Genomic DNA, 25,648 nt, shown 5'->3' on the forward strand with positions numbered 1-25,648 from the left:
CCACTTAAATTTGCTCCTATTTTATGTCTGTTTACTTTTTTTTAAAGATTGAGGTCACCACCTTCTGTTTTCTACTCTCTCTACTTGAACTCTGCTATTTCTTGCTTATTTAGAAAGCAGAGAGCCAAAAGAACAAATGTGGTGTTTGTCTTCCTTGTGGAATACTATGTCCAGCCAACTATCTGTAAATGCTATCTCTGCACTGACAGGAGGAGGGAAATAATGGGCCACAGTCCAAAAGTCATAGCCCAAATTACGTCACTTTGGCTGCTTGATTGAAATCAGATATTAACCTCTTTCCAAAAACAATCAGAATAGGAAGTATTCAATACGGACAAACATGAAAATATTTTGGAAAGAAAAAGACTTTGAAATCTCTAAGATCTAAAGAGACTGATGGATTAAAAGTATTTCAAGATTCCTTGCTCTGGCTTTCCTGATTGTAAGTTAATCTCTATTTCTCTTGTTTGTTTTATAAAATGCCTGTAATTCTCAGCCTTTTGGGTAGTAGGTACTACAAAGAGAACCAACTGAGTGAATGAATTCTCTCAGCCTAAGTCTACTTATTATAAGATCTCTGAATAGAAAGTGTAAAAATAAATTGTTTGAGTGGTTTGAAATTTTTTATCATGTGGACAAAAATATCTGCATTTTTATATATGGTATGTATATAACACACACACATATATATAATAGCTGAATTTTTTGGTTTCTACCTTTCTATTTTAATATATGTAGACAGAGTATGAAGAATATAGGGATAAGATGAAATTCACTAATGAATAGCCTTAGAGAATTATGTTCAAGGTACATTCATTCAAGCTTGAGCTAATTTGACATTATTTCTGGTTATTTTTCATCTTTGTCTTTTTAACCCTGTATTTTATAAAAAGAGGATTTGCAAACTTCTAACAAGTTGCTTCTTCCTCATGAATTTAAGAAGACTGTTAAGGGAAATTGCTGAGGTCCCTAGAGAGACTTTTTCCACATAGAAAATTTAGGGACATAGATTGATAGAGGAGAGATAGACAGACAGACAGATGGATAGATAGTGAGATAGATGATAGACATACAGAGACATAGATAGATGACAGAGAGATAAATAGATAGAAAAACAGAAAATTTTCTATGCTTGGTTCTCATTATCATGTTACACAAATTTAAAGAATAGACCACCATTATTCCTTGAATATGAAGTATCCATTTAGTCTAAAAGAGAAAATTTTAGATTTTTGTTAAATAGTTTTTATTTCTAGCTGACATTATTATCTCTTCATCTAGTAACTAATTTCTCATTGCTAATGTAATTTAGAGGACTGTAGGGTCCAGCTCAGAAATATCTAACTAAAGACAGAACAAAAATCTCTGAATAGAAGCTTATTAAAATAGAAGCCACCTTCTAAAATAAAATGACCTGAACTCATTATTTTGGCATTCATGCAAATGTGTTCTCTTGATGTGTTCCCAGAGAAAATGTTGGGAACTTTGAACATATACTTGTGGAGAATAATTAGCTCTTTTGGTGCCACAAGTTATGCCTCATTCATCACAATACTGAATTATAAAGTAATTGAGAAAGGCCAGAGTACTTGAATCTTACTGGACATTCAGAAGAGTATTGAGTAAATTCCACTTAAATTTCACTATTTTCTTTTCTTTAGTCAACAGCCATCAGATGTACATAAGTGTTATCCTTTGAGAACGCTTTTTGGCAAATTTAGTATTTTACTATTTTGTGAATGAGGGAGAGAGAGAGAGAGAAAGAGAAAGAGAAAGAGAAAGAGAAAGAGAAAGAGAAAGAGCGAGAAAGAGAAAGAGAGAGAGAGAGACTAGTCATTGAATACTGACTTCTTTGACAGTGAGGAAAAGGAATTTGCTGTTGCTCCCATTCTCTGTGTTCCATCTCTAAATTTATCTTACATAAAATGTCCTATGGTAAGATGATCTTTTTAGAGGAAATGTCAAATTCATTAATGTTTTCAATGAACTGTTGAGTGAAATTAATCTATCTGAAGTGCTGAAAAATGCATTAGAAAACTTGATGAGTAAACAACTTAATTTTAGGATAAATATGACTCAGATTTTTCTTTTGCATGAGATTTCTACACCCCTGCCAACTCTGAACTTATGTCTCACTAAATTTGTTTCCTCTTCTCTTTTTTTTTGTCACAAGCAGGTCAAAAATGAATAAAAGAGAGATAAGTATATGTCAGCAAACTCGAGCCCTTCTGTATAAGAATATCCTTAAAAAATGGAGGATGAAAAGAGAAAGCTTATGGGTATGCTTAAAAGTCTATGTTCTCATATTTGGGATGGGAAGCTATAACTCTCCAGATAGTGTGAATTCTTCTTTACAGCTCTCCATTAACTCAATTTATAATGAGCAGCCTGGATTATTTGATTTTGGACTATGCCATTATTTGCACATGCTGCAGAACAAGGCCCTATTAATAATTTAAAATATCACAAATAAAAAATATTTAATCACCAAAAAATAAGTTATACATTTTTATAAAGTAGAATAGAAGTGCTCCCCATTTTGATGTGTGTGTAAGTAGAGCTGTGATTTTTTTTCAGTATAAGGCACTTTCAGCATGGACATTCCTCCACTAATGCATATGTAGCTCCTCCCTCTATAAACTTCCAGGAACCAATGAGATAGCTCCCTGGAGGGAGTTAGGAGATATACACTGAGCATCAATTTATCTAGAGCTTACAGTCATGGGCCTGGTATTTGTCTGAGCCCAGGTCTTTAGGGCTCTATCTTCTAATATCTATCTAAAAATATCTAATATCTTCTCTAAATGATTAATCTTTGTGTATCTCATCAAACTATCCCATAATGCATAAGCCCAGAACTTCAGGGCCTGCAACAACAACCACAACAGCAACAAAACTGTAATCAAACTTAAATTTAATCTTTATTTAAAATCAATATTTTACAATTGAGAAAATGTAGATGTAGTCTCTGTTGCTCCCACTCAAATACATTATGATTAAGACAATTGTAAGAAGGATGATCTATTAAAAAAAATGTGAATGACAGAGACTAAGGGACAGAGGGATTGGGTTTCTTTTTTTTTGTCTTTACAGTGATTACTCATTTTGAAAGCACAATATAGTTTTTTTCTAACATTCTGAAAATGAGTGAAAAGGCAGCACATAGAGTGTTGGACTTGGAGTCAAGAACATCTGAGTTCAAATTGGCCTCAGACACTTATTAGCTATGTGACCCTGCACAAGAAATTCACTTAATCTCTTTCTGTCTTTCTTCCCTCTTCTGTAAAATGGGGATAATAATAGCACCTACCTCTCAGGATTGTAGTGAGAATCAAATGAGGTAATAATTCTAAAGCACTTAGAACAATCCCTTGCACATAGAAAGTGCTATGTAAATGTTTGCTATTATTATTATTATTATTTTAAAGCATTTTGAAAACCTTAAAAGTTTTATATAAGTGTTGTTTTTATTACTATTATTATTATTATATAGAACCTACCTCCAGGAGTTATTGTAAAGATAAATTGGGAGAACATTTATAAAATGCTTTGGAAATTTAAAAATGCTAGCTATTTTTTATTATTTATACTGATGGAGAGAATACCCACATCAATAAGATTACAGATCCATTTATGTATTGATGTATGCTGTAAATGGCCACAAAATATAATTAAATTAGCATATTCTATTGATCTTGATGCCCTTGTTACTGTGTTGAGTTTATAGTCCTAGGGTTTGGTCACTGTGACCAGCAACTATAGATATTTGTGTGTAGGTATATGGGCATTAGTGTGTGTGTGTATACACATATATGTATGTATATATGTAGATTACATATATGTATGCATATAGTATATCTGTCTCTATTTCTATCTCTATCTTTCTTTCTCTGTCATCTATTTCTACTATAGTACTAATTCTTGTGTTGTATTATGTTTGTGACTACATCTGACCACAGAAAGGCTGTAGGAAAAAAATGCAACAGTCCAGTTACTTCTGGGTAGTGGACAGAAATCATGAAATTACCAATATTCTGCATTACAGGGCACTTCAGAGGCCAAAGAGTCCAATCCATATCTGAACAAGAATCTGCTTCTACTACATGTTGGATGCATGGTCATCTAGCCTTTTATGAAATGCCTTTTGTAATGGGTAATCTCTACCACTCAAGGCTTTCCATTTCATTTTTGAATAGCTCTCTTTCATCAAGCCTAAATCTATTCCTCTATCATTGCTATCCTTTGGTCCTCATTTTCTTTTGAGCCCTGCAGAATAATTGGTAGAAAATCAGATCCAGAAAGAGAACTCAGAAACCCTGTATTTAAATCATTACCCAAACAGGAAGTCTTCTAAGCATTCTTAGCAAGTGGTGTGTAGAATGAGGGCTCTTAATCTTTTTTGTGTGTCATAGACCCCTTTGGTATTCTGGTAAAGTTTATGGACTTCATCTTAGAAGAATTTTTTAAATGCATAAAAATAACATATTTAAAATTACAAATAGAGCCAATTATATTGAAATTCAGTTATTACATTAAAAAAAAAAACAAATTAATTGACCCCTACGATCCTACAGATCCCTTAGTGGTCTGTGGAACCCAGGTTAAAAACCCTTGTCTATAAAATCTCTTTACTTGAAGGCCTCCAGTGATGGTAGACTCATTGCTATGAATCAGCTTGTTCTGCTCTTTTGTGCTGTTGAATCTTTTTTCACGTGTGTATGACTCTCTGTGATCCCATTGGGAGTTTTCTTGGCAGAGATACTAGAGTGATTTGCCATTTCCTTCTCCAGCTCATTTTGCAGATGAGGAACCAAGAAAGACAAGGTTAAGTGACTTGCCCAGGTTCACATAGCTAGTAAGTGTCTAAGGCCAGATTTGAACTTACAAAGATGAATTTTCCTTACTCTAGGCGTGACACTCTATCCACTGTGCCACCTAGCTGCCCCATGCTTCACTTAGACCACTCTAATATTTAGAAAGGTTTTTTTCCTTATTCATTGATCCAAAATGAAAACCATTGATTGAAATCTTTGGAACTTCCACCCACTACTCTTTCTTCTACTCTTTGAAGTCAAGCAGAATAAATATAATTCCTCCTCCTCAAATACTTGAAAACACCTGTCATGGAAATAGAGGAGACTGGGTCCATAGCATTACAATTTGGGATGCTTAAGCAGATGATGATCAATAGCATGATGGAAACACACTGAGCTCAGAGTCATGGGACTCAAATTTGAATCCCAGTTCTATCACCGTAAACCATCTGGGTGACCTTGGGAAAGTCATTTAACCTTTATGGGTCTCAGTTTCCTCATATACAAAATGAGGAAGTTGGATTCATAATTCTAAAGTCCCTTCAAGTTCTACATCTATGATCCAATTTAAGAATTTTAGAACTGTTAAAGAACTATCAACTCTCATTCCCCATGTCAAATAACATCTGGAGTACTGTGTCCAGGTCTAAAAACACTAAAGTTCTCTGTGAAGGATAATGCAAATTGGAAATGAACAGGAAATATAAAGAGCAAAGCAAAACTCAAAATGCTTGAAAAACACGTATTTTGAAGATGAAGCAAAAGCATTTTTATAAACCATAAAGTACTGAATATTGAGTCATTGTCTTTATTGCTTTACAGAAAAACATGTTTATTTGTGTGTTCTTAGTTATAGGGATTATATGTCCCTGGTCTGAAGATCAGCCTTGAATCATAGGATAATGCATTTAGACTGGGAAGGGCCCTTAGGGCACATCTAGTGCAAACTCTTTATTTTAGAGAGAAGGAAACAGAGATACAGCAAAATGAAGTTATTTGCCCAGTGTCACACAGGTAGTAAGGTAGTGGAACTTGAACCTAGGTCCTATGACTCCAAATCCATTTTTCTTTCCACTATACAATGCTGCCTGACCTTTGTTACTGTTCTGTACTATGTCTGTGTCTATAAATGTGTTTGTCTTGGAATGTTAACCCCATGATGACAAGAATTATTTCTAGTTTTTAATTGATTTTTGCCTAAAAATACTTGATTTGAAAGTAAGAGCACAGGGGGAATAAAATTGGTGCTTGATCATCACTGACCTCTTTGTGGCTATATTTAATTAATTCAACAAACATTCTAATTGATTTCACTTTTCTCTTTTGCCATATAGGAATGGCTCGGCTCTTCATTTTTAGTTCTTCACTTGTACCTACTATCGATTTTTGGTGTTATTCAGATTTCTGAGCTGCCTTCTGTGGATCTTGGACCCATAAATAGATTTAATGATTCTGACTTTGAGGTTGCATATACACCCATCTCCAAAACAACTCAACAGATAATAGATAAAATAACATCAACTTCTTTTATGAAAGGTATGTTCTTTACCAGTCCTGTGGGAATACCTGATGTTATTATTTTGGTTATTACAAAAGACACAAATGTTTAATGTACGGTTCAATATAAATGTATTATTTATATAACTTCCTAGGTGTTTTAATGTATACAAAATCAGGTTATATTTATACCCAACAAAAATTGGTGTGCACCTTATTTCAACTCCCAACTAATTAAGTACAATCCAATTTAGGGATTTCAGTATTCCAAAGAATTCTCTCTTCTGATTTTCTAAACTTAGATTTATGGCAAAAGGGAACTAATATACCTACAGTTTCACATCTTTGAATTTGGGTTTGACATTCTTACTCAATCATGGGTATGGATTTAATAAGAATGCAATATTTACAATCTCCACCTGTGGCAGGAAAAGGTCTAATTTGAATAAGTGTCTATTTTTTTTTTGAAAGAAAGAAATCATGTCAGAGGAAGATTTCAAAGCATATTCCACATATTAATTTCCAAATGACAGAGCACTTCAACAGGGCCTATAACCATCCTCATCTCATTCTCTGATTGGGCTAACAAAAATTCTAGAGAAAACAAAAACATGTCATAGTCAATTGGCCAATTGGTCCATTTTCTTCTCTCTTTGGGCACTTAGATTTGTGTTTTGTGTCATGTGGAAATGCTATGAGAGTACATAGTTTTTTTGGTTTTACGAAAACCTATTCCTACCTGACAATGCCTGGCACAGTGTCTGGGGTTTAATTCATGTTTATTGACTCACTGACTGAAATTTAAAGTCATTCCAAATTTCAGATCCACCATATTCTATCTATTTGAATGAATTTGTTATAACTGAGTCAAATGTTATGGAATGTTTATATACCTCCAAACTGGTTTGTAAGCCTGGCAGGGTAAAATACGCCAACTATTTTTTCTTGTAACACTTTCATGATAAGGAAAGGCCCTCTGCCCTTGTCTGAAAATTTGAGCTCCATATACTAGCATATATATATGTATATGTATATGTATATATACATGTATATGTATATGTATATATACATGTATATGTATATATGTATGTGTATACACATGTATATATATGTATATGTATATATATGTATATGTATATTTATATATGTGTATATGTTCAAAGAGTCACCTAATAATCATCTACAGTTTTTTCCCCTTCTATATGGCAGGAATAAATGTATTTGGAACCCTAGATCAAGAAGCCATAGATGTAATAATTAAAGAAAACGGGACCGAAATTGTGGGGATTATCTTTCATGATACTTTCTCATATGAATTGAAGCTTTTTTTGGGATCCAGAATTCCACTTATTGAGGAGCACAAAGACCATGGAGATAATTTTCCCATGCTTGAAAAAAAAAAAGTAAGCCATGGAAGACTTAGATGGGTGACTGGAAGAAGGAGATATATGATACAGAGGGCACAATGTATATCCCATTTCAGATAAGTTTTTATAAAATAATAGTTTCTTCTTACTGGGCAACTTTCAACAAACAAGTTATTAATGAAATGGATGTGTGTGTGTGTGTATGTATGTATTTTTCCCCTCCCAGCTTCTTTACTTTCTCTTTATATGGATAACTATGAATAGGGACTGAGTATGTGGTTTCTTTGTATAGAGAATTCACTGTCAAGGAAATTCTATCAATGCAAGCCAGCATCCTCTCTGCAACTTAGAATCTTAGAGAGTTGCTTAGAGCACTGAGAATGTAATTAACTTGTTCAGAGTTTCAGAGTCACATAACCAAGATGTATCATAGACAGGAATTGAACCCAGGTTTTCTTGGTTTTAAGGCAAGCTCTCTCCACTGTATCATGCTGCCTCCCTGTCTGTTGATCTGTCTGTCTTTGTGTGTGTGTCTGTCTGTCTCTCTCCTCCTTCCCCCCACCGCTGCCCTGCACATACACACGTACATATAAATGGATGGTCTGTAATCTGTATCACAGATTTGATTCCATTATCTACCCTCCAACCTCACCTGCATAAATCTCCTCTTCCCTCCCTGCTCTTCTGAACTTTCCTGTTTCTTGTTTAGAATGCTGTCATCCTTTCAGTCACCCAAGTTCACAGTATTGGTGTCATATAACTTCTTACTTTCCTGCACTCCACACAATCAATTGGCAAGTCTAGCTGATTTCTACCTCTAAAATATCTCTCATAAATGCCCCTTTTTTCATTTATGTAGCTACCACCACCATCAATATAACCTTCAGTCTCTCATCTTTCATAGGCTATTGCAATAGCTCTCTGATTGTTTTTCTTCTCTTACATCTCTCTACACTCCAATCCATTGCTCATAGCTGTTCAATTGACTTTTCCTAAAGCACAGATCTGATTATGATACTCGTTCACTCAATAAACCCGTGACCTCCCCTCCCACAATGACTAAAATCAAATATCATTTTATCTTTTTTTCTTCCTCTAAAAAATGTGCAACTTGTATAGTATATACAATTATTAGTACCATAGAACATGTATGTCATTTATAAATAAGTAAATATACATATTCTGGAGCTACATGCTCAAATATTTTTACTTATTTGGTTGTGTTGAGCAAAAACATTGGAGACTACTGTTTTAGAAAATGATTGTTTTCTTCTTTGAATCATGCTTTCGATGGTTTTGCTAAATGTAGCAAAAACTTCTGCTCAAGGGTGAGGCTTTCTCTTCCAGTTTTATCAATGGATTCTGAGTTTTGAGCCCATTACAGCTAATTTTATGCTCTTCTATTCTTCAGATCTCCCAGATTCATAATCTCAGCATTGTCCTGAATTCTTTGCTTACTCTCACCCCATATTTATTTTATCAAAATTAATTCTTTATCAAAGAAACTGTGTAAATATAATCTTTATAATTGTTGCACAATTTGGAAGCTATATTTCAAAGAATTTAGAGCCATATATAGGAATTATGTGATGTTTAACTATCAGTATAACCATTATTAGGGGCAGCTAGGTGACACAGTAGATAGAGCACTGGACCTGGAGCAGGAAGACTCATCTTCCTGGGTTCAAATCTGGCCTCAGACACCTACTCGTTGTGTGACCCTGGGCAAGTCACTTAATCCTGTTTGCCTTAGTTTCCTCATCTATAAATTGTGCTAGAGAAAGAAATTACAAACCACTTCAGTATCTTTGCCAGGTAAACCCCAGATGGGGTCATGAAGCATCAGACATGTCTTGAACTGACTGAACAAAAACAATAATCATTATTATCTATTGCTACACAGCTTAATCTAATGTTATCATAAGGGGTTGTTGGCCCACCATTGTCATAAAATAGTTGGGAACCAGGAGGACTCAATCATTTGGGAAAAAAGTCCTGTCCAGAGGCTATGGATGGACAAACCACTTGTTTCTGAGGCAGGGGGCTTTGAAAAAGGCTTCTGAAGAAGACTAGAAGAAGAAAGAAGTAGGGGTAGCAAGCATCTTATAATCCATGCTGGTCTTTGCCCTGCTGGGAAGTGTAGGCATTGAAGTTTCAGGAGGTATTGAAAAAGCAGCACTATAGCAGCCCAGGGAAGTTTCATGCTCTTTATCATTTGATTCCTGCCTTAGGCCTTGATGTAGTTGTGTCCTGCCTGCCCTTGAACACCTTCCTATCTGCAATAGGAACAGCTGTGGCCAGGTCCTAAAGACTCAAATTTCCTGCGGTGAACTAGTAACAACTCAGATATGGAAGCACAGAACTTTTCATGATCATCTGAGGGGAAATAGGCTCTGTTACATGAAGGGCATATTCTACAAACCTCTACTCTCTTCAAGCCTCTCATACATATAATCCTCAACTTCCCTCTGTAGAGGACCTCCCCTCTTACTTTATTGAGAAAATTAAGGCTATAGGAGTTGAATTCCCTCTTCTTTCCTTATCTCCATTTTAAAACCTCTTGACAGCCCCAACTTGCTCCTTATTCCCTCCAGTCTCTGAAAAGGAGATGGTCCTTCTCCTTGTCCACATGTTCTTATCACTCCCATCTACCTCTGTCTTCTACAGTAGATTCCAACTTGAGCCCTTCCTTCCTTTCCTCTTAAACTTCTTCCTATCTGTGAGTTCCTTCCATATCACCTTCAAACATTCCCTAGATTCCATCTTGTTTAAAAAACTTTCCCTTGTCCCTATCATCCCCTTAAGCTATTGTCCTATATCTCTCCTCCTTTTCTCAGCTAAACTCTGAGAAAAATCTTTCTATACTTGTAGACTCCATTTTCTCTCTTCTCATTAACTCCTCAACTCTTTTCAATCTGGTTTCTGACCTCATTGTTCAACTGAAACTGATCTTGACAGTTGATTGATAATCCCTAAATAGCAAATCTGACGATTTTTTCTCAATTCTCATCTCTTTTGACCTATCTGCTGTATTTACCATTGTTGAACACCTTCTCCTTGTGTATACTTTCTCTTTTCTTTCAGAATCAGAAACATCAGGAAAGAATATAAAGGGAAAACTGAGAAAGTGGAAGCTTTGAAAGGTAAAGAGGAAAATATTGTTTTATTGACATTTAAATGAAGTGTTATAGCAGTAATGGCTATAAATCAGTCCTCCCCCTTTTCCCTGATTGACTCTCTATCTTACCTCTTCAGATAGTTCTATTCCAAATACTAGCTAATTTCCTCAAATTACCTATATCACATGTTCCTTCTCCCTTGCTGTGGAAGATCTCATTTCACATTTTACTGAGAAAACAATTGAGGCCATTTGTTCCAGACTTTAATTTCTCCTCACTTTAAATCCCTTCAACATCACCATCCATTCCTTCCTCCTTCCATCGCGTCTCAGAAGAAGAGAAAGCCCTTATCTTTTCCAAAGTCAACGTCTCCATTAGTTTCTTGATCCACTCCCTTTTATCTCCTCATAATATGACCTTTTGATCACCCCCTTTTCCTCTAATTCCTTCCCTATTGTCTACAAACATACTTATATCTACTCATCCTCCTGCACCCCATATACTTCATTGACTTCCCTCAAACTATTATTCTATGGCTCTTTTCACTTTCATAGCCCAAATGCTAGGAAAAGCTGTATATTCCCATTACCTCCACTTTCTTACCTTTCGTTTACTTCTCAGCTTCCTGAATTCTGTCTTCGAACCTCACAACTTGATAAATATCCCTCTCATTAAGATCACCAATGATATTTTCATTCTTAGACCCATCATTTTGACCTCTCTGCAGTGATTACCCCCTCGTCCAGCCTCTCCTCTCCTCAATGGGATTTTAATGATGCTATTGTTTTTCTTACTTATCTGGTCCATCTTTCTCTCTCTTTTGAATAATTATCATCCACATTCTGCTTCCTACCATGTGGGCTCTCTCTTTTTCTCTGTCTGTCTGTCTGTCTCTATCTTTCTCCATCTCTATGTCTGTCTGTTTCTCATCTAATTAGTTGTCATAATTTATCAATGTCTTGTACTCCAGCCGAATATCTTTGACTATCTACTACATATCTTCACCTGTATAGCCTATTGAAATCTCAAACACAGCATACCCAAGAATAAAACTCATTTTTCCCCACGAAAAACCCACTCCCTCCTTCTCTTAACTTTCTTATTTCTGTCAAAAGCACCATTATCTTTCTAGTCATGCACATTCATAACCTAAGAACTTCTGGACTGTTTTCCTTCATGCACTACTTTCTCTATCCAATTATTACTCCTTCTATTATAACTTGTCAAATCATTTCAATTCTATCTCCACAATTTCTCTCACACATCTGTCTGTTCTCCAGTTACACATCCCCTGTTCTAATTTAGGCTTCTTCCTGAACTCTTGCAATAACCTCCTAATTGGTTTTCCTGCATTCTGACTCTTGACTCTCTAATCTATCCTCTATACAGTTGTCAAAGTGATATTCTTAAATCAAGCGGCTGAGCACTAGCTTATTTCTTAGTAGTTACCCAAGGCTACATAGTTAGTTACTGAAAGAAATGAGATTGGAACAAAGTTACCTATACATCAATCAATGAATCAGAAGATCTGGGTTAAAGTCCTGGCTCCAGTCCTTGGTATTTGAGTGACCCCAGACATGTCATTTCATCTTTCTGAAATCCATTATCTATATCTGTAAAATAAAAATGTTTTTTTTTACCACTTATCTCATAGAAGTATGAGAAAAGTGCTTTGTGGACTTTAAATGTTATATAAAGACACATAATTATTCATCCTGATTTTTCTATGAGCTATATCTATGACCTGGGGCAAATCACTTCACTAATTAATCTGTTTCCTCGTATATTATTAGAGAATTATAATATTTTATATCTAAGGTCTCCTCTACCTCTAACATTCTATAATTCTATGACATTAACTTATTTCAATATTCCCATAACTGAATTTGGTATGGCTTTCTTATTTGACAAAATTTCACTTAAAAGATCGTTAGTCACTAAATAATTTCTTCTGTATCTTTTTTACAAACTAAAATCAATCTGAGCAAATAGAAGCAAACAAAATAAAAAATAAAAATCAAATAAAACCATATGATCAGAAATATTTACATTTTAAAAGAAAATAATTAAATTCAAATTATTTCCCCTTCATCTTTAAATTTTTTTCCTGTGTATTTGAATTTTTTAATTTAAGAATTCACAATCAATGGCCTTTAGATATTCACAATCTCAATTCCATAATTAACTAGTTAATTTATAAACTGTCTTCCACCCTTCAATTCCTTGCTTTCTGGTCCTTCTATAATTTTTGCTCTGACAAATCTTATCTGCAGGTCATCCTCGTCATCTGCCCTCTCAGTTCCGACTCTGTATGGGGCTGAAGGTCCTTGGAGGAAATAACAACTACTCTGTGCCCATTGCAGATTCTTGTTATCTAATTTCAACTGAGTCTCACAGCTTGATGGTAGTTCTTTTGTTTTTGATTCTCTATCATACTCCAACAATGGAGCTTCTATACATATTCCTCTCTCCTCAGTCCCTCAATGTCTCCTCTATCCAGTGGTATGCTAGAACCAACTGGTAGGGTCTAATAAGAACTGATTATTAAATCTTTACTGTTAATATTTATACCTCAGAAATGGGCAAGTGTTACAAATCAGGGTTTGTTTGGGGTTTTTTGTTTCTTTGATTATCTATACTTAAGAAAATGATGGAGAAAATGTTACTAAGACAAATAAAACATAAAAGTGTATGTTACTGGTATATATATTTTTGGAGAGCTGGTTGTTAAGTATTTACCAGCATGCCATTGCCCCACCCTTTGTATCATAGCATATGACATTCTTAATATTTACTAAGAAAACTGAGGCCATCTTTTCTTCTTTCCTTCACTTTTGTTACTTTCTCCTGACATTTTCACCCAATCTCTCCTACTTTGAACCAGTTTTTGAAGTAAGAGTAGTTTCTTTTTGCCAAGGAAATTGTGTTCTATTGTGTTCTATTTGTGCACTGGATCTCATTCCCTCTCTTCTGGTCTAGGGTCTTGTCCCTTTTATCCCTCTCTTTATCACTTTCAATCTCTCCTTATTTTCTGGCTACCTCCCTGCTGAGACCCATCATGTCCAATTTTTCTAAAGTCCCATTTAGGGCCTTAATTTCTTTTTTTTTTATTTTTTGATTATATTTATCCAGGTATGAAAGGAGGTACATTAAAGTCTCCAACCATTATAGTTTTATGCCCTATTTCTTCCTATATTTTGATTAAGGTTTATTTTAGTTACTTAGGTGCTATACAATTTGATGAACATATGCTGATTATTATATTATTCCATTGTCTATGATGCCTTTAAGTATAATAAATTTCCCCCTTTATCTCTTTAACCTACATCTGGTTTTATTGTTTCTTGTTTGAGATATTGTTACCCTTGCTTTTATGAGTTTACCTGAATTCTACTTTATCCCTTCATTGTAATTTTGTGTATTTTTGTTTCTAGTGTGCTTTTTGCAAGGAATATATTTTGGATGCTGCTTTTTAATCCATTGTGCTATATTCTTCTGTTTTATGGACAAGTTTATTCCATTCATATTAATTATTATGACTATTAATTGTACATTTCCCTATGTCATATTCTCTTATACATTTTCCTGCCTTCCTCCTGGCCCTCACTCCTTTCTTTACCAAGAATAAGGTGGTGAAAGAGATAGAATGTGATCTATAAGTGAAGTGATCTGTTTTCACTCCACTGCCACTCCATTCTGCCCCTCCTGATCACTGATCACTGGCTTATCATTTATTTTATTTCCTTTCAACTTCTCCATCAAAAGTAAAGTACAAGCAAAGCTTAGAGAGATGTAGGATTCTTGGGTCACTGAAAAGACAGATAAAATTAAATTTCATACTCAGTAGCAAACCAAAGCACTTCTATAATGCCCTCAAGACTATTTATGGGTCAAAGATCTCTGGTACATCTCAAGTATTCAGCACTGATGGAGCCAAACTGATTAGTGATAAGGATATGATCCTGGAGAAGATGGGCTAAATACTTACTTCTACAGTGTTCTCAACAGACCACCATCAACCAATGCTGAAATCATTGACCATATGCCCAGGTTGAAGTCAATACCTCTCTGTCTAAACTTCCAACTGAAGAAGAGGTTTTGAATGTCATTAATATCCTCTCATGTGGTGAAGTGTCTGGTGCTGATTCTATTTCATCAGAGATTTATAAGGCAGAGGGTCCACTGCTTATACAAAAGCTGACTGAAATCTTCTGTGTTATATGGCAACATGAGTTTATCCCCCAGGAGTTCAAGGATGTCTCTATTACCCATCTCTATAAAGGAAAAGGAAATAAGTTGTCCTGTGACAATCATAGGAGAGTCTTTCTTGGTCATTGTTGGCAAAATTCTTGCCAGAGTCCTCCTTAATAAGCTGATCCTTCACCTGAAAGATGGTCATCTACCTGAAAGCCAGTGTGGCTTCAGAAAGGGTGAAGGAATGGTTGATGTGGTATTTACTGCCTGACAACTCTAGGAGAAATGCCAGGAGCAGAACAGAGGTCTGTACCCAATATTCATCAATCTGAGAGAGGCTTTTGATACTGTCAGTCATGAGAGTTGCCCAGAGAAGTTCATCAGTATTGTATGCCAGTTTCATAATAGCATATTTGCGTGGCTTTTGCATAATGGATGATGCTCTCATGCTTTCTCAGTCACCAATGGAATGAAGTAGGGCTGTGTGCTTGCTTCCATGCTTTTTAACATGATGTCTTCAGCAAGTCAAATGTAGTGATTCAAATGGTCATTCCTCCTCCTCCAGTAATTTCTCATTGATTTATCAGTGAGGACAAACATTTGTTGCATCCCCTTGAAGCATATGTTCATCTTTAGAAGAAATACTTGATGTTATCTAAGCTGTTTACTCCTTTTACTCTCAGTGACTATGAAAACACCACAAAATCATTGATTATTAGAACTGGGCACTAAACAAATTTATATTCTCATTCTGAATATTTCCCAAGAATATACTTGATGGGGTTGGGATCTGGACCCCAGAAAAGAAAACCCTGGACTTTCTCACATGGCCAAATATCTGGTTCATCTGAGGCTATAATCCTATCAACTGGCTTTTCATTGTGGCTATGCCTAATCTCCCAATTCTCTGTTATCTTTAACCTAGCCTAGCCTTCCATTGTTTTATCTCCCTCTGGCCCTTGGCCACTTCCCATCCTTAATCCTAGCTAAACTCCATTCTCCCTTGGCCACGTGGTCCAGGTCCCTGGCATTCTATTACCACACAGTACCTCAGACTACTTGGCTACTCCTAGATCTCTCCAACAGTCTTTCTGTATATAAGGTCCATCTTGTCTCCATTAAGGTGCTCAGATTCTTAAAATCTAGCCAATAGCTCACTAACTTTCAGATTCCTTAAGAGTCTGGCCAATATGGTGGATGTTCTAATAAACCTTGTCTTTGGCTGAAAGAAGGTTTGGGTTGAATTCTTTTGGGCAAGATCTGTGTGTCATGATTTTGGGGTCCAAGCACCCCTAAACCCTCAAACTTCAACATAATGATATTTCTAGTGTTAGTATTTCAGCCTGAAAATAAGACATTTTCATTTTACTGCTAGGTTTGCGATTGGACATCTATGAAGGCCAGATCACTGCAATACTTGGTCACAGTGGAGCAGGAAAATCACCACTGCTAAATATCCTTAGTGGACTGATTGTTCCAACAGAAGGTGAGAAATCAAGGCAAAGGCAAAATGTACAGAAGGTTATTATGCATTCAAAATATATATATATATATATGTGAAGAGGTTGCACGACTTGGTAGAAATAGCCCTTCACAAAGCATCTGAAGCACAGAAGTCCATATCAGAAAAACTATGGAGGCTCTACACAACTCAGCTGGGGGCTAAGATGGAGGTGGAACAAGCTAGGTAGTAGGATGGCTTTAAGAGTGAGACACAAGTAATTTATAGAGGTGACCTCGTATTTGTCAATGATCAGAAAAGGCTTCATAAAGAATTATTGGTTCCTATTATCTTTTGATGATTCTCAATAAAATTAGTGTAGTCTGAGAGTGTTCACTCTGAACCAAATCCAGAAGATGAAGCCCCTCAGGGGGATTCTTAATAGGGCCATCAATTGTTATTAAGACATGTGCATTCTTATATTTCTTTACATGTGATTTTGTCAATAAAACACAATCTACCCGTGACACAGTAGACAAATCTTAGGAAGCTGTCTGAGGCACATGGAGTTTAAATCTTTGGGCAAGTGCTCGAGGTCATCTGACTAGTAAATGACAGGGACATTTGAACACAGGTCATCCTTATCCCAAACCCAGAACACTGCAATAATTCTACTATCAGGTCATTCAAGGCTTAATCAGGAAGAATCTGGTCAGCTTTTTAAGATGAAGTTGACAAGAAGATTTAAGTCAGGATAATTACATGAAAATAAATCCATGCTACTGGCAACAAGAACAAAAAAAAAATCAAAGGTTCTGTGGCAAGAGTTTTCCAGTTATCTAAAAAAAGAAAGACTCTGGGGGGACAAAAAGAAAAAAAATACTACAGCCAAAAAAAGGATGACCAAGAAAATATTATCAAACACATACCCATTGTGAGAATGCTTGACTGATGGGTTATCCTTGAGGGAAACACAGAAAAGCTTTCTTATGCTATTTTTCAAATAGCACATCTCTTCTTCATAGAATATATGTAGTAAGAGATCTCCACCCCTTTACTTTATCCCCCTCCCCATGAACAAAAGCCAGACTGATAAAGTATTTTTATGTTATCCAATAAGAAAACATTTGTAAAAAGCACTTAGTACAGTGCCTGGTGCACACTTGGAGTTATTTAAATGCTTATTCCCTTCCCCACTTCCTACCCTTATCTCTGTTTAAACTTCTACTTGTAGGCTCAGCTACCATCTATAACAACAAACTCTCTGACAAAGCAGATTTGGAAGAAATCAGAAAGATAATTGGTGTTTGTCCACAATTCAATGTACAATTTGACTTCCTCACCGTGAAAGAAAACCTCAAGCTCTTTGCTGAAATTAAAGGGATTCAGCCACAGAAGGTGGAACAAGAGGTAGGAGCACGTTAGGCTTGGTGTGATGGAGATGGAAACTATTCATATAAGGAAATCTGGTTCTATTTCTACTCAAATATCCATCTGCAATTAAATTATGATAAATTTGGGCCAGAAAGTCCAAGAAAAAGTTTTTCCATGTTTAATGGTGAGCAAAAAGAAAACAGCTTAAGCTAAGGAGTCTCTGGTTTTTGAATTTGATCTACTCTCTTGATTAGGTACAAAGAGTTGTTGTGGAATTGGATATGAAAAACATTCAAGATAGCATTGCAAAAAATCTAAGTGGTGGACAAAAAAGGAAGCTGACCTTTGCGATGGCCATTTTAGGAGATCCTCAAGTAAGAAAAGCTGCAATTGGAGATGATTCATAGAAGAATCTAATGTTATTGGTGCAAGTTCATGCTCTTCTTTTATTATTAAATATAGATAAGATGGAAACTATATGAAAATGCAATTTAAAAGTTAAAAGTCCAATTGAAAAACATGTTTTATAATTTGTGTCTCTGAAAGAATTTCACTTGAAATTGGAAAGTCCATTTTAACCCCCACAGGTTTTGTTGTTGGATGAACCAACTGCTGGATTGGATCCCTTTTCAAAGCATCAAGTATGGAACCTCCTAAAAGAACATAAATCAGAAAAAGGGATCCTCTTGAGTACACAGTTCATGGATGAGGCTGATATACTGGCTGGTGAGTTTTGGTTTCCTATTGTTCTCATATTAAGAATTTGTGTGAGCAGTTAGTCTCACCTAAGGTTATTTTTACGCTGAGAACTGAAATGAAAGACATCAAAAGAATGTGGGATTGGCAGGGTTTAGGAGACATGCCTGGCGTTACAATTATTTCTATACATTGTGTGTCTGCTTTATGGTAGCACTTTGAATCTCAGTCAATACTGGTCCCACTGTAACAAGGCAAATAATTTATTGTAAATATTCTTGACAGGCTACACTAGATGAGAATGTTTATTTTCCCCAGAGCTGTCAGACTTTATATTTGAGCTATTAAAAAACCTAGAACATGTTGATATGTATTCATTTGAAAAATTAAGTTATTTGCTAAGTTTAAGGTCTTTTCCCCAACACAATTTTGATGAAACAACAACAACAAAAGGTTATAGAAAGCATAGAAAGAACCTAGAAGTCATAACCAAAAATTGAATACATCAGTTTCAATGAGCACCTGCCTAAATCCTGAATTTTAAATTTTAATTTTTACATTAAATGCAGCTAGACCACATAGTCCATTATTTATAAGCATGCCAGTGAATTGCCTCTCTCATTATTTCTTTAAAGTAAATGAAAAAAACCTTAACTTACTTTTTCATTCACTTCTTTCTTCTCAGATAGGAAAGTATTTCTGTCCAATGGACAGTTGAAGTGTGCAGGTTCTTCTCTGTTTCTGAAGAAGAAATGGGGGATTAGATATCATTTAAGGTATAGCATTTTGGAAAAAATCTATGGGGATATATTCTGGCCATACTGCTATAACAAAATAGTATAAGCAAGTCAATTCTAAATGAGGCACATTCTTTGAGCACCTACTATGTGTAGAGCATTGATTTAGGTTTAGATAAGACATAAGACATAAGACTTAGATAAGATACCTTGCTCACGTGGAACTTTGAAACTAGTTGGGGTGGGGGTGGGGAGGGGTGGTATAGATGTTCTTACAGAATGATGTGGAGTAAGCTAGAAACAATTAGCCAGGTGATACAGAGCAAGTCTATGAGTAAATACCAGATCCATATCACATGAAGACAACGACAAATGTGGAAAATATTACTTATGTGTATATACACACACATATACGTGTGTATTTATACACATACATATATGAAAAAATACAAAGAAAAACAAAGAAAAGAAAAGAAATTCTCACTGGGAAAATCTTGCAAAAAAAAACCTAAAAGAAAAACAAAATAAAGTTAGAACAGAAATAAGATATTTGAAGGAAGAATTCAAGATTACAAACTTAAGCATTGTCAGAGAAAGTACAATGAAAAAGCTCAATGAAATAATGGACTCTTTGACAAGTAAAATGGCTCATACACAAAACAATGTTGACAGGAAAAAAGGAACAACAGAACAAATCAAAATGTGATAAAACTAGTTAAAAAAGTAAAAAAACAAAAACTCTCATATGACAATTTTCCCAATATTATTATTAGCTATCTTTCAACAAGGTCACAAACTCTTGCTTTTTCATGATAAGATTTCAGAAATGGGCAGGAAATCTGCCATATAAATTGGCCAAGTAAGTGAAACTTGAAGGATGTAAACTTGAATTGAACACAATAAAGGAGTAAACATTGTATATTTAGGATAAATTAAGGGTAATCTCAGAGGGGAGACCCTAAGATTAAGGAGACCCAAGAAATCCATGTTGCAGTAGGTAAGATGTCAGCTGTGATTGGAAGAGAGCCAGGGAAGCCAGAAAGCAGAGATAAGAAAGGTAAGCACTCCAGGCATGAAGGATAACAAGTGAAAATGTTGTTAAGAGATGTGTTGTCAAGTGTGAGGAACAGCAAGAAGATTGGAGGGGACTAAGGTGTAAGAAGACTGGAAAGACAGGAAGTAGGCAGACTATGAAAGACTTTCAAAGCCAAATAGAAAAGTCTTTATTTGACATTGGAAGTAATAGGGAGCCATTGGAATTTATTGAATTGTAAGGGGGGAGGGGAAATAAGGGAAGGGGAAGCAATCTTATATTCAGCCCTCTGCTTCAGGAAGGTCACTTTGACAGTGGAGTGAAGGATGGATTTGAATGTGAAGAGAGTTTGAATGTTGAAGCAGAGAGACCAACCAACAGGTTATTACAACATTCTGCATTTGAGGGCCTGCACCAAGTTGGTTTCAATGTCAGAGGAGAGAAGGGAGCATATATAAGTGATTTTGTGAAAGTAGAAATGATGACTTGACAATTGATTGGATAGGGAGGATGAGGAGTTGAGGATGCTTTCTAGGTTGTGAGCCTGGGAGAATGGGAGGATGGTAATACTCTCAACAGTTAAAAGGGAATTAGGGACAAGGGAGGGTTTAGGGAAAAGACAATGAGGTAAGTTTTAGACATTTTGAGTTTAAGATGTCTATGAAACATCCAGTTTGAGATGTCTTGCGATGGCAGTTGAAGATGTGAGAATGTAGGTCAGTCTGGAAGTTAGCATTGGGCAAATAGATCTGAGAATCATCTACATAAAGATAATTATTGAAACCCTGAATGCTGATGAGATCATCAAGTAAAATAACATAGAGGGAGAAGAGAAGAGAACCTGGAAAAAGAGCTTTGCAGGTCTCCTATGGTTGGTGGGTATGAGATGGATGAATATCTAGCAAAGGAGAAAGAAGACTGTTTAGAGAGTTTGGAGGAAAACCAGGAGAGGTGAACATCATGAAAACCTGGAGATAAGAAAGTATCAAGAATAGGGTCATTGATAATATCAAATGCTGTAGAAAGATCAAGATGGATAAAAATTGAGAAGAGGTCAATTAAGAAATCATTAATTACATTGAAGGGATCATTTTCAGTTGAATGATGAGGTCAGAGGCCAGACTGCAAAGAGTTAAAAACAGAATGAAAGGAAAAGCGGAAGCATATACTTTAGATAGTCCTCTCAAGGAGTTTAGTCACAAAACTGAGTAGAGATATAGGGTAATAATTAACGAAGATGGTTGAATCAAGTGAGAGTTTTCTGAGTATGAGGGAAACATGGGCACGTCTGTAGGCCTGACTAGTCGGTAGGGAGGTAGCCAATAGACAGTTCTCTTTGTATCTGACTGGTGCCCCTTACTGTACAATCTGTCTGTTACTCATTTGCAATATTTTCTATTCAGTCTGGTGATTTTGGAGCTTGATGACCATATTTTTTGATGAGATATATCTAGGATTCCTTTCTGGTGGTGACTGTGTATTATATAAATTTATAGTTTGCCTTTGGATTCAATATAACCCAGCAATTTTATTTTAGGATTTCCTCAGTAGGTTATTCAAATTCCTTGTTTTATCATGTTCTCTTGGCAAATAGAAGGTTCTTAGATTGTTTCCATGACCTGTTCTCCAGATCAGTCATATTTGATGGTAGCTATCTCCTATATTCTTCCAGTTTCCCTCTATTTGTTTTATTCTGCTTTTTCTTATACCATTGAATATTTATGTTCTTTCTTATCCATTTCTTTTTTTTTCAAGGTACTGCTTTCCAGGTTTTCCAGCTTCTGCTCTATGCTATCTATTCTCCTTTAGAGATTTTTTTCATTCACAGCTTTAATTGCACTCCCCATACCATTATCCAGTTCTTTTATCCTGGAATTCTTTTATCTCATAATCCTTTTTTTGTCATATTATGGGTTTCTTTATTATATTATTTGCTTGTGCATTTCCTCAGTCTCTCTGCACTGCTTGCCTCTCCCTTCCTGAGAACTTTCTTGATTCATTCAGAGAATCTCTTTCCTTTTTTTCCCACTATTAGTTGTTGGAGTTTTTCTTTTAAGTTTCTTTGGTGTATTTCCTGTATAATTCTGGTGAGGGATATCTGGACATGCACACTGTCTCTCATCTCTCTTACTACAAGATTTCACAATCACTTTTTTATGTTGTTTTACTTAATTGCTTTCAGGGATTGTATCTTTGTGAAGACTCAAGTGGAAATATGTTGGTAGTTTGCATAATAAGTTGAATCAAAATTTTTCATTTTTTAAAAACATAATTGCATTATAAAAATACAAAATAAACTGTTATGTGAATGACAATAGATTCTTTGCTCCAAATGGATGCAACCAGAGAAGGCTTTGTGAAGGAAGTAGCATTTCAATTGGATTTTGAAAGATCAAAAGGAATTCAGGTGGTATATAGGGAAGAGAAGAAAGGACATTCTCTTTTACCCATTAGCACTGTGTTTTCCCCAAAATTATCAGGCAAAATCCATATTTTATAGAATACTTAATGAATACCTATGCAGGATCATAGAATGAATTGATCAAAGATTTAACTCGAAAAGGATAGTAATGCTGAGTGGGAAGAGTCCTGTAAGCCTAAGGAAGTTGGGGTGGGAATGAAGGTTGAACTGAATGATTTCTAAAGCCCTTTCTAATGATGGGATTATGTCACATGGCTGTGATGTGTCTCTGAAAAATAGGTTACAATGTTATTCAATAAAGTTTAACTGTTTACATCTCTGCATGGGAAAATGATACTTGTAACTCTTGAGAACTGTATCTCTACCAGGGCAATTAGAAGGGGTATACATAGATAGAGAGTATGGGTATAAGTTGACTTTGATGTGATGATTTAAAAAAACTAAGGGGTGAAAAAAAGGATTGTATGGGAGAAGAGGAAAGAGGGTGGCAGAATATGGTTAATTACATCACATGAAGTGGCACAAAAGATGTATTAGAGGGAATGAAGAGGGGAGTGAGCATTGTTTGAATCTTACTCTCATCAGATTTGGCTCAAAGAAGAAACAACATACACATTCAGTTGGGTATAGAAATTTATCTTACCCTATAAGGAAGTAGGAGGGCAAAGGGGAAAAAAGATGGGGGGCTGATAGAAGGGAGGGCAGACTGAGGGAAGTGGTGATCAGAAGCAAAACACTGGTGAGGAGGAACAAGGTGAAAGGAGAGAGAAAAGTATAAGTAGGGGGAAAATAGGATGGAGGGCAATAGAGAATTAGTAATCATAACTGTGAATGTGAATGGGTTAAACCCTCCCATAAAATGGAAGTGGATAGCAGAGTGCATTAAAAACCAGAATCCTACAATACGTTGTTTAAAAGAAACACATTTGAAGCAGAGAGATACACACAGAGTAAAGGTAAAAGGCTGGAGCAGAATATATTGTGTTTCAGTAAAAAGAGCATGGGTAGCAATCCTGATCTCAGACAAAGCAAAAAGCAAAAATAGATCTACTCACAAGAGATAAGGAAGGAAACTACATCTTGCTACAAGGTACAATGAAGTAATTTCAATACTAAACATATATGCACCAAGTGGTATAGCATTAAAATTCTTTTTTATTTTTTAAATTTTTAATTTTTAGGCAATTGGGGTTAAGTGACTTGCTCAGAGTCACACAGCTAGTAAGTGTTAAGTATTTGGTCTGAGGCTGGATTTGAACTCCAGGGCTGGTGCTCTATCTACTCTGCATCACCTAGCTGCCCCAGCATCCAAATTCTTAGAGTAGAAGTTAAGTGAGCAGCAAAACTTTACCAGTGGGAGATCACAACCTCCCTTCTCAGAACTAGATAAATCTAACCACAAAATAAATAAGAAAGAAGTTAAGGAGGTGAATAGAATTTTAGAAAAATTAGATATGATAGAGAAAATCAAATGGGGATAGAAAGGAATATACCTTTTTCACAGTGGTACATGATACCTGCACAAAAATTTACCATGTATTAGAGCACAAAATTCTCACAATCCAATACAGAAAGTCAGAAATATTAAATGCATCCTTGATCAGGATGTAATAAAAATTACCTGTAATAAAGGGCCATGGAAAAAATAGATTAAAAATTAATTGGAAACTAAATAATTCATTCCTAAAAATGAGTGGCTCAAACAACAAATCATTGGAACAATCAATAATTTCATCCAAGAAAATGACAATAATAAGACAACATACCAAAATTTATGGGATACAACCAAAACAATACTAAGGGGAAATTTTGTATCTCTAAATCCTTGGATGAATTAAATAGAGAAAGAAGAGAACAAAGAATTGGGTATGCAGCTAAAAAAGCTAATAAAAGAACAAATTAAAAATCCTCAATTAAATAACCTAATTAAAAATTCTGAAAATCAAAGGAGATATTAACAAAATTGAAAGTAAAAAAAGATCATTAAACTAATAAATAAAACTAAGAGCTGGTTTTATGAAAAAGCCAATAAAATAGATAAACCTTTGGTTAATTTAATTAAAAAAAGAAAGAAGAAAACGAAATTATCAGTATCAAAAATGAAAAAGTTGAATTCACTGCCAATAAAGAGAAAATTAAAGCAATAATTAGGAGCTATTTTGCTCAATTGTATGTCAATAAATCTGAGAAATAGATTATAGATTTCTCAAAATCAGTGACAAGGACATTTTATTTGTATCTTTCATAAAACCTAGTAAAATGATATATACAGATTAAGTTCTTTTTTTCAAGGTTGTGGTGGTAAGTACACAATATTAACAATTTTTTTTTAACAAAACCATCAGTTTGCACAAGAATGAAAACTGTGATTCTGAGACAATAACATCTCTCATTAAACATCATATCCCTGATGCCAAATTAAGGGAAGAAAGTGAAGAAAAGCTTGTGTATACTTTGCCATTTGAAAGGACTGATAAATTTCTAGGTAACTTACTATGTAGAATGTTTTCTAGTGGTGTCATTGTCTTGTTTTTCCAGCTTGGTCTACACTATCTGGTACCTGGGTATTGAGTCTGGTCTTTGTTGTGCCTTAACTATCTTTCTCACCTCTTGCTGGGGCCTCAACTGGAGTCCTGCATTGAAGTGGTGCCACTTTCTCTTATGAGGAAGAATGGGCTCTTACATCTTTTAGTTATACCTCATCAGACTAGGGAAAAGTTGGATTTTTCCCTACATAAGGAAAGGAAACTTTCAAATCAAAGAGTCAGCTTCCAGGGGCCAAACTCTTTTGGGATATATCCTCATTTAATTAAGACTTGCAGATATTTAGTCTGTCTTTCAAACTTCCTATTTAATTGCATTGAATTACATTGTCAGAAAGCTATCTGATTTAGAATTGTAAATTACATATGGAGAAAGAGAGAGAGAGAGAGAGAGAGAGAGAGAGAGAGAGA

At 35.3% G+C, this 25,648-nt stretch overlaps 1 protein-coding gene across 1 annotated transcript in view; it reads left to right on the forward strand.

Moving 5' to 3' along the window:
• The first annotated feature begins 388 nt into the window (after positions 1-388).
• LOC114051176 (ATP-binding cassette sub-family A member 9-like) overlaps positions 389-25,648 on the forward strand; it is an 83,804-nt gene continuing 58,544 nt past the window's right edge. The window contains 13 exon segments of the mRNA XM_027873391.1: positions 389-442; positions 2,177-2,279; positions 6,149-6,350; positions 7,521-7,714; positions 8,388-8,421; positions 9,910-9,979; positions 10,763-10,821; positions 16,367-16,477; positions 17,667-17,842; positions 18,061-18,180; positions 18,394-18,532; positions 19,188-19,278; positions 25,040-25,179. Coding sequence (XP_027729192.1) covers positions 2,184-2,279; positions 6,149-6,350; positions 7,521-7,714; positions 8,388-8,421; positions 9,910-9,979; positions 10,763-10,821; positions 16,367-16,477; positions 17,667-17,842; positions 18,061-18,180; positions 18,394-18,532; positions 19,188-19,278; positions 25,040-25,179 — 1,432 coding nt within the window. The 5' untranslated portion in view covers positions 389-442; positions 2,177-2,183.

This window comes from Vombatus ursinus, unplaced genomic scaffold (assembly GCF_900497805.2).
Source record: "Vombatus ursinus unplaced genomic scaffold, bare-nosed wombat genome assembly UNPS02014801.1, whole genome shotgun sequence".
In the NCBI taxonomy this organism is placed as follows: domain Eukaryota; kingdom Metazoa; phylum Chordata; class Mammalia; order Diprotodontia; family Vombatidae; genus Vombatus; species Vombatus ursinus.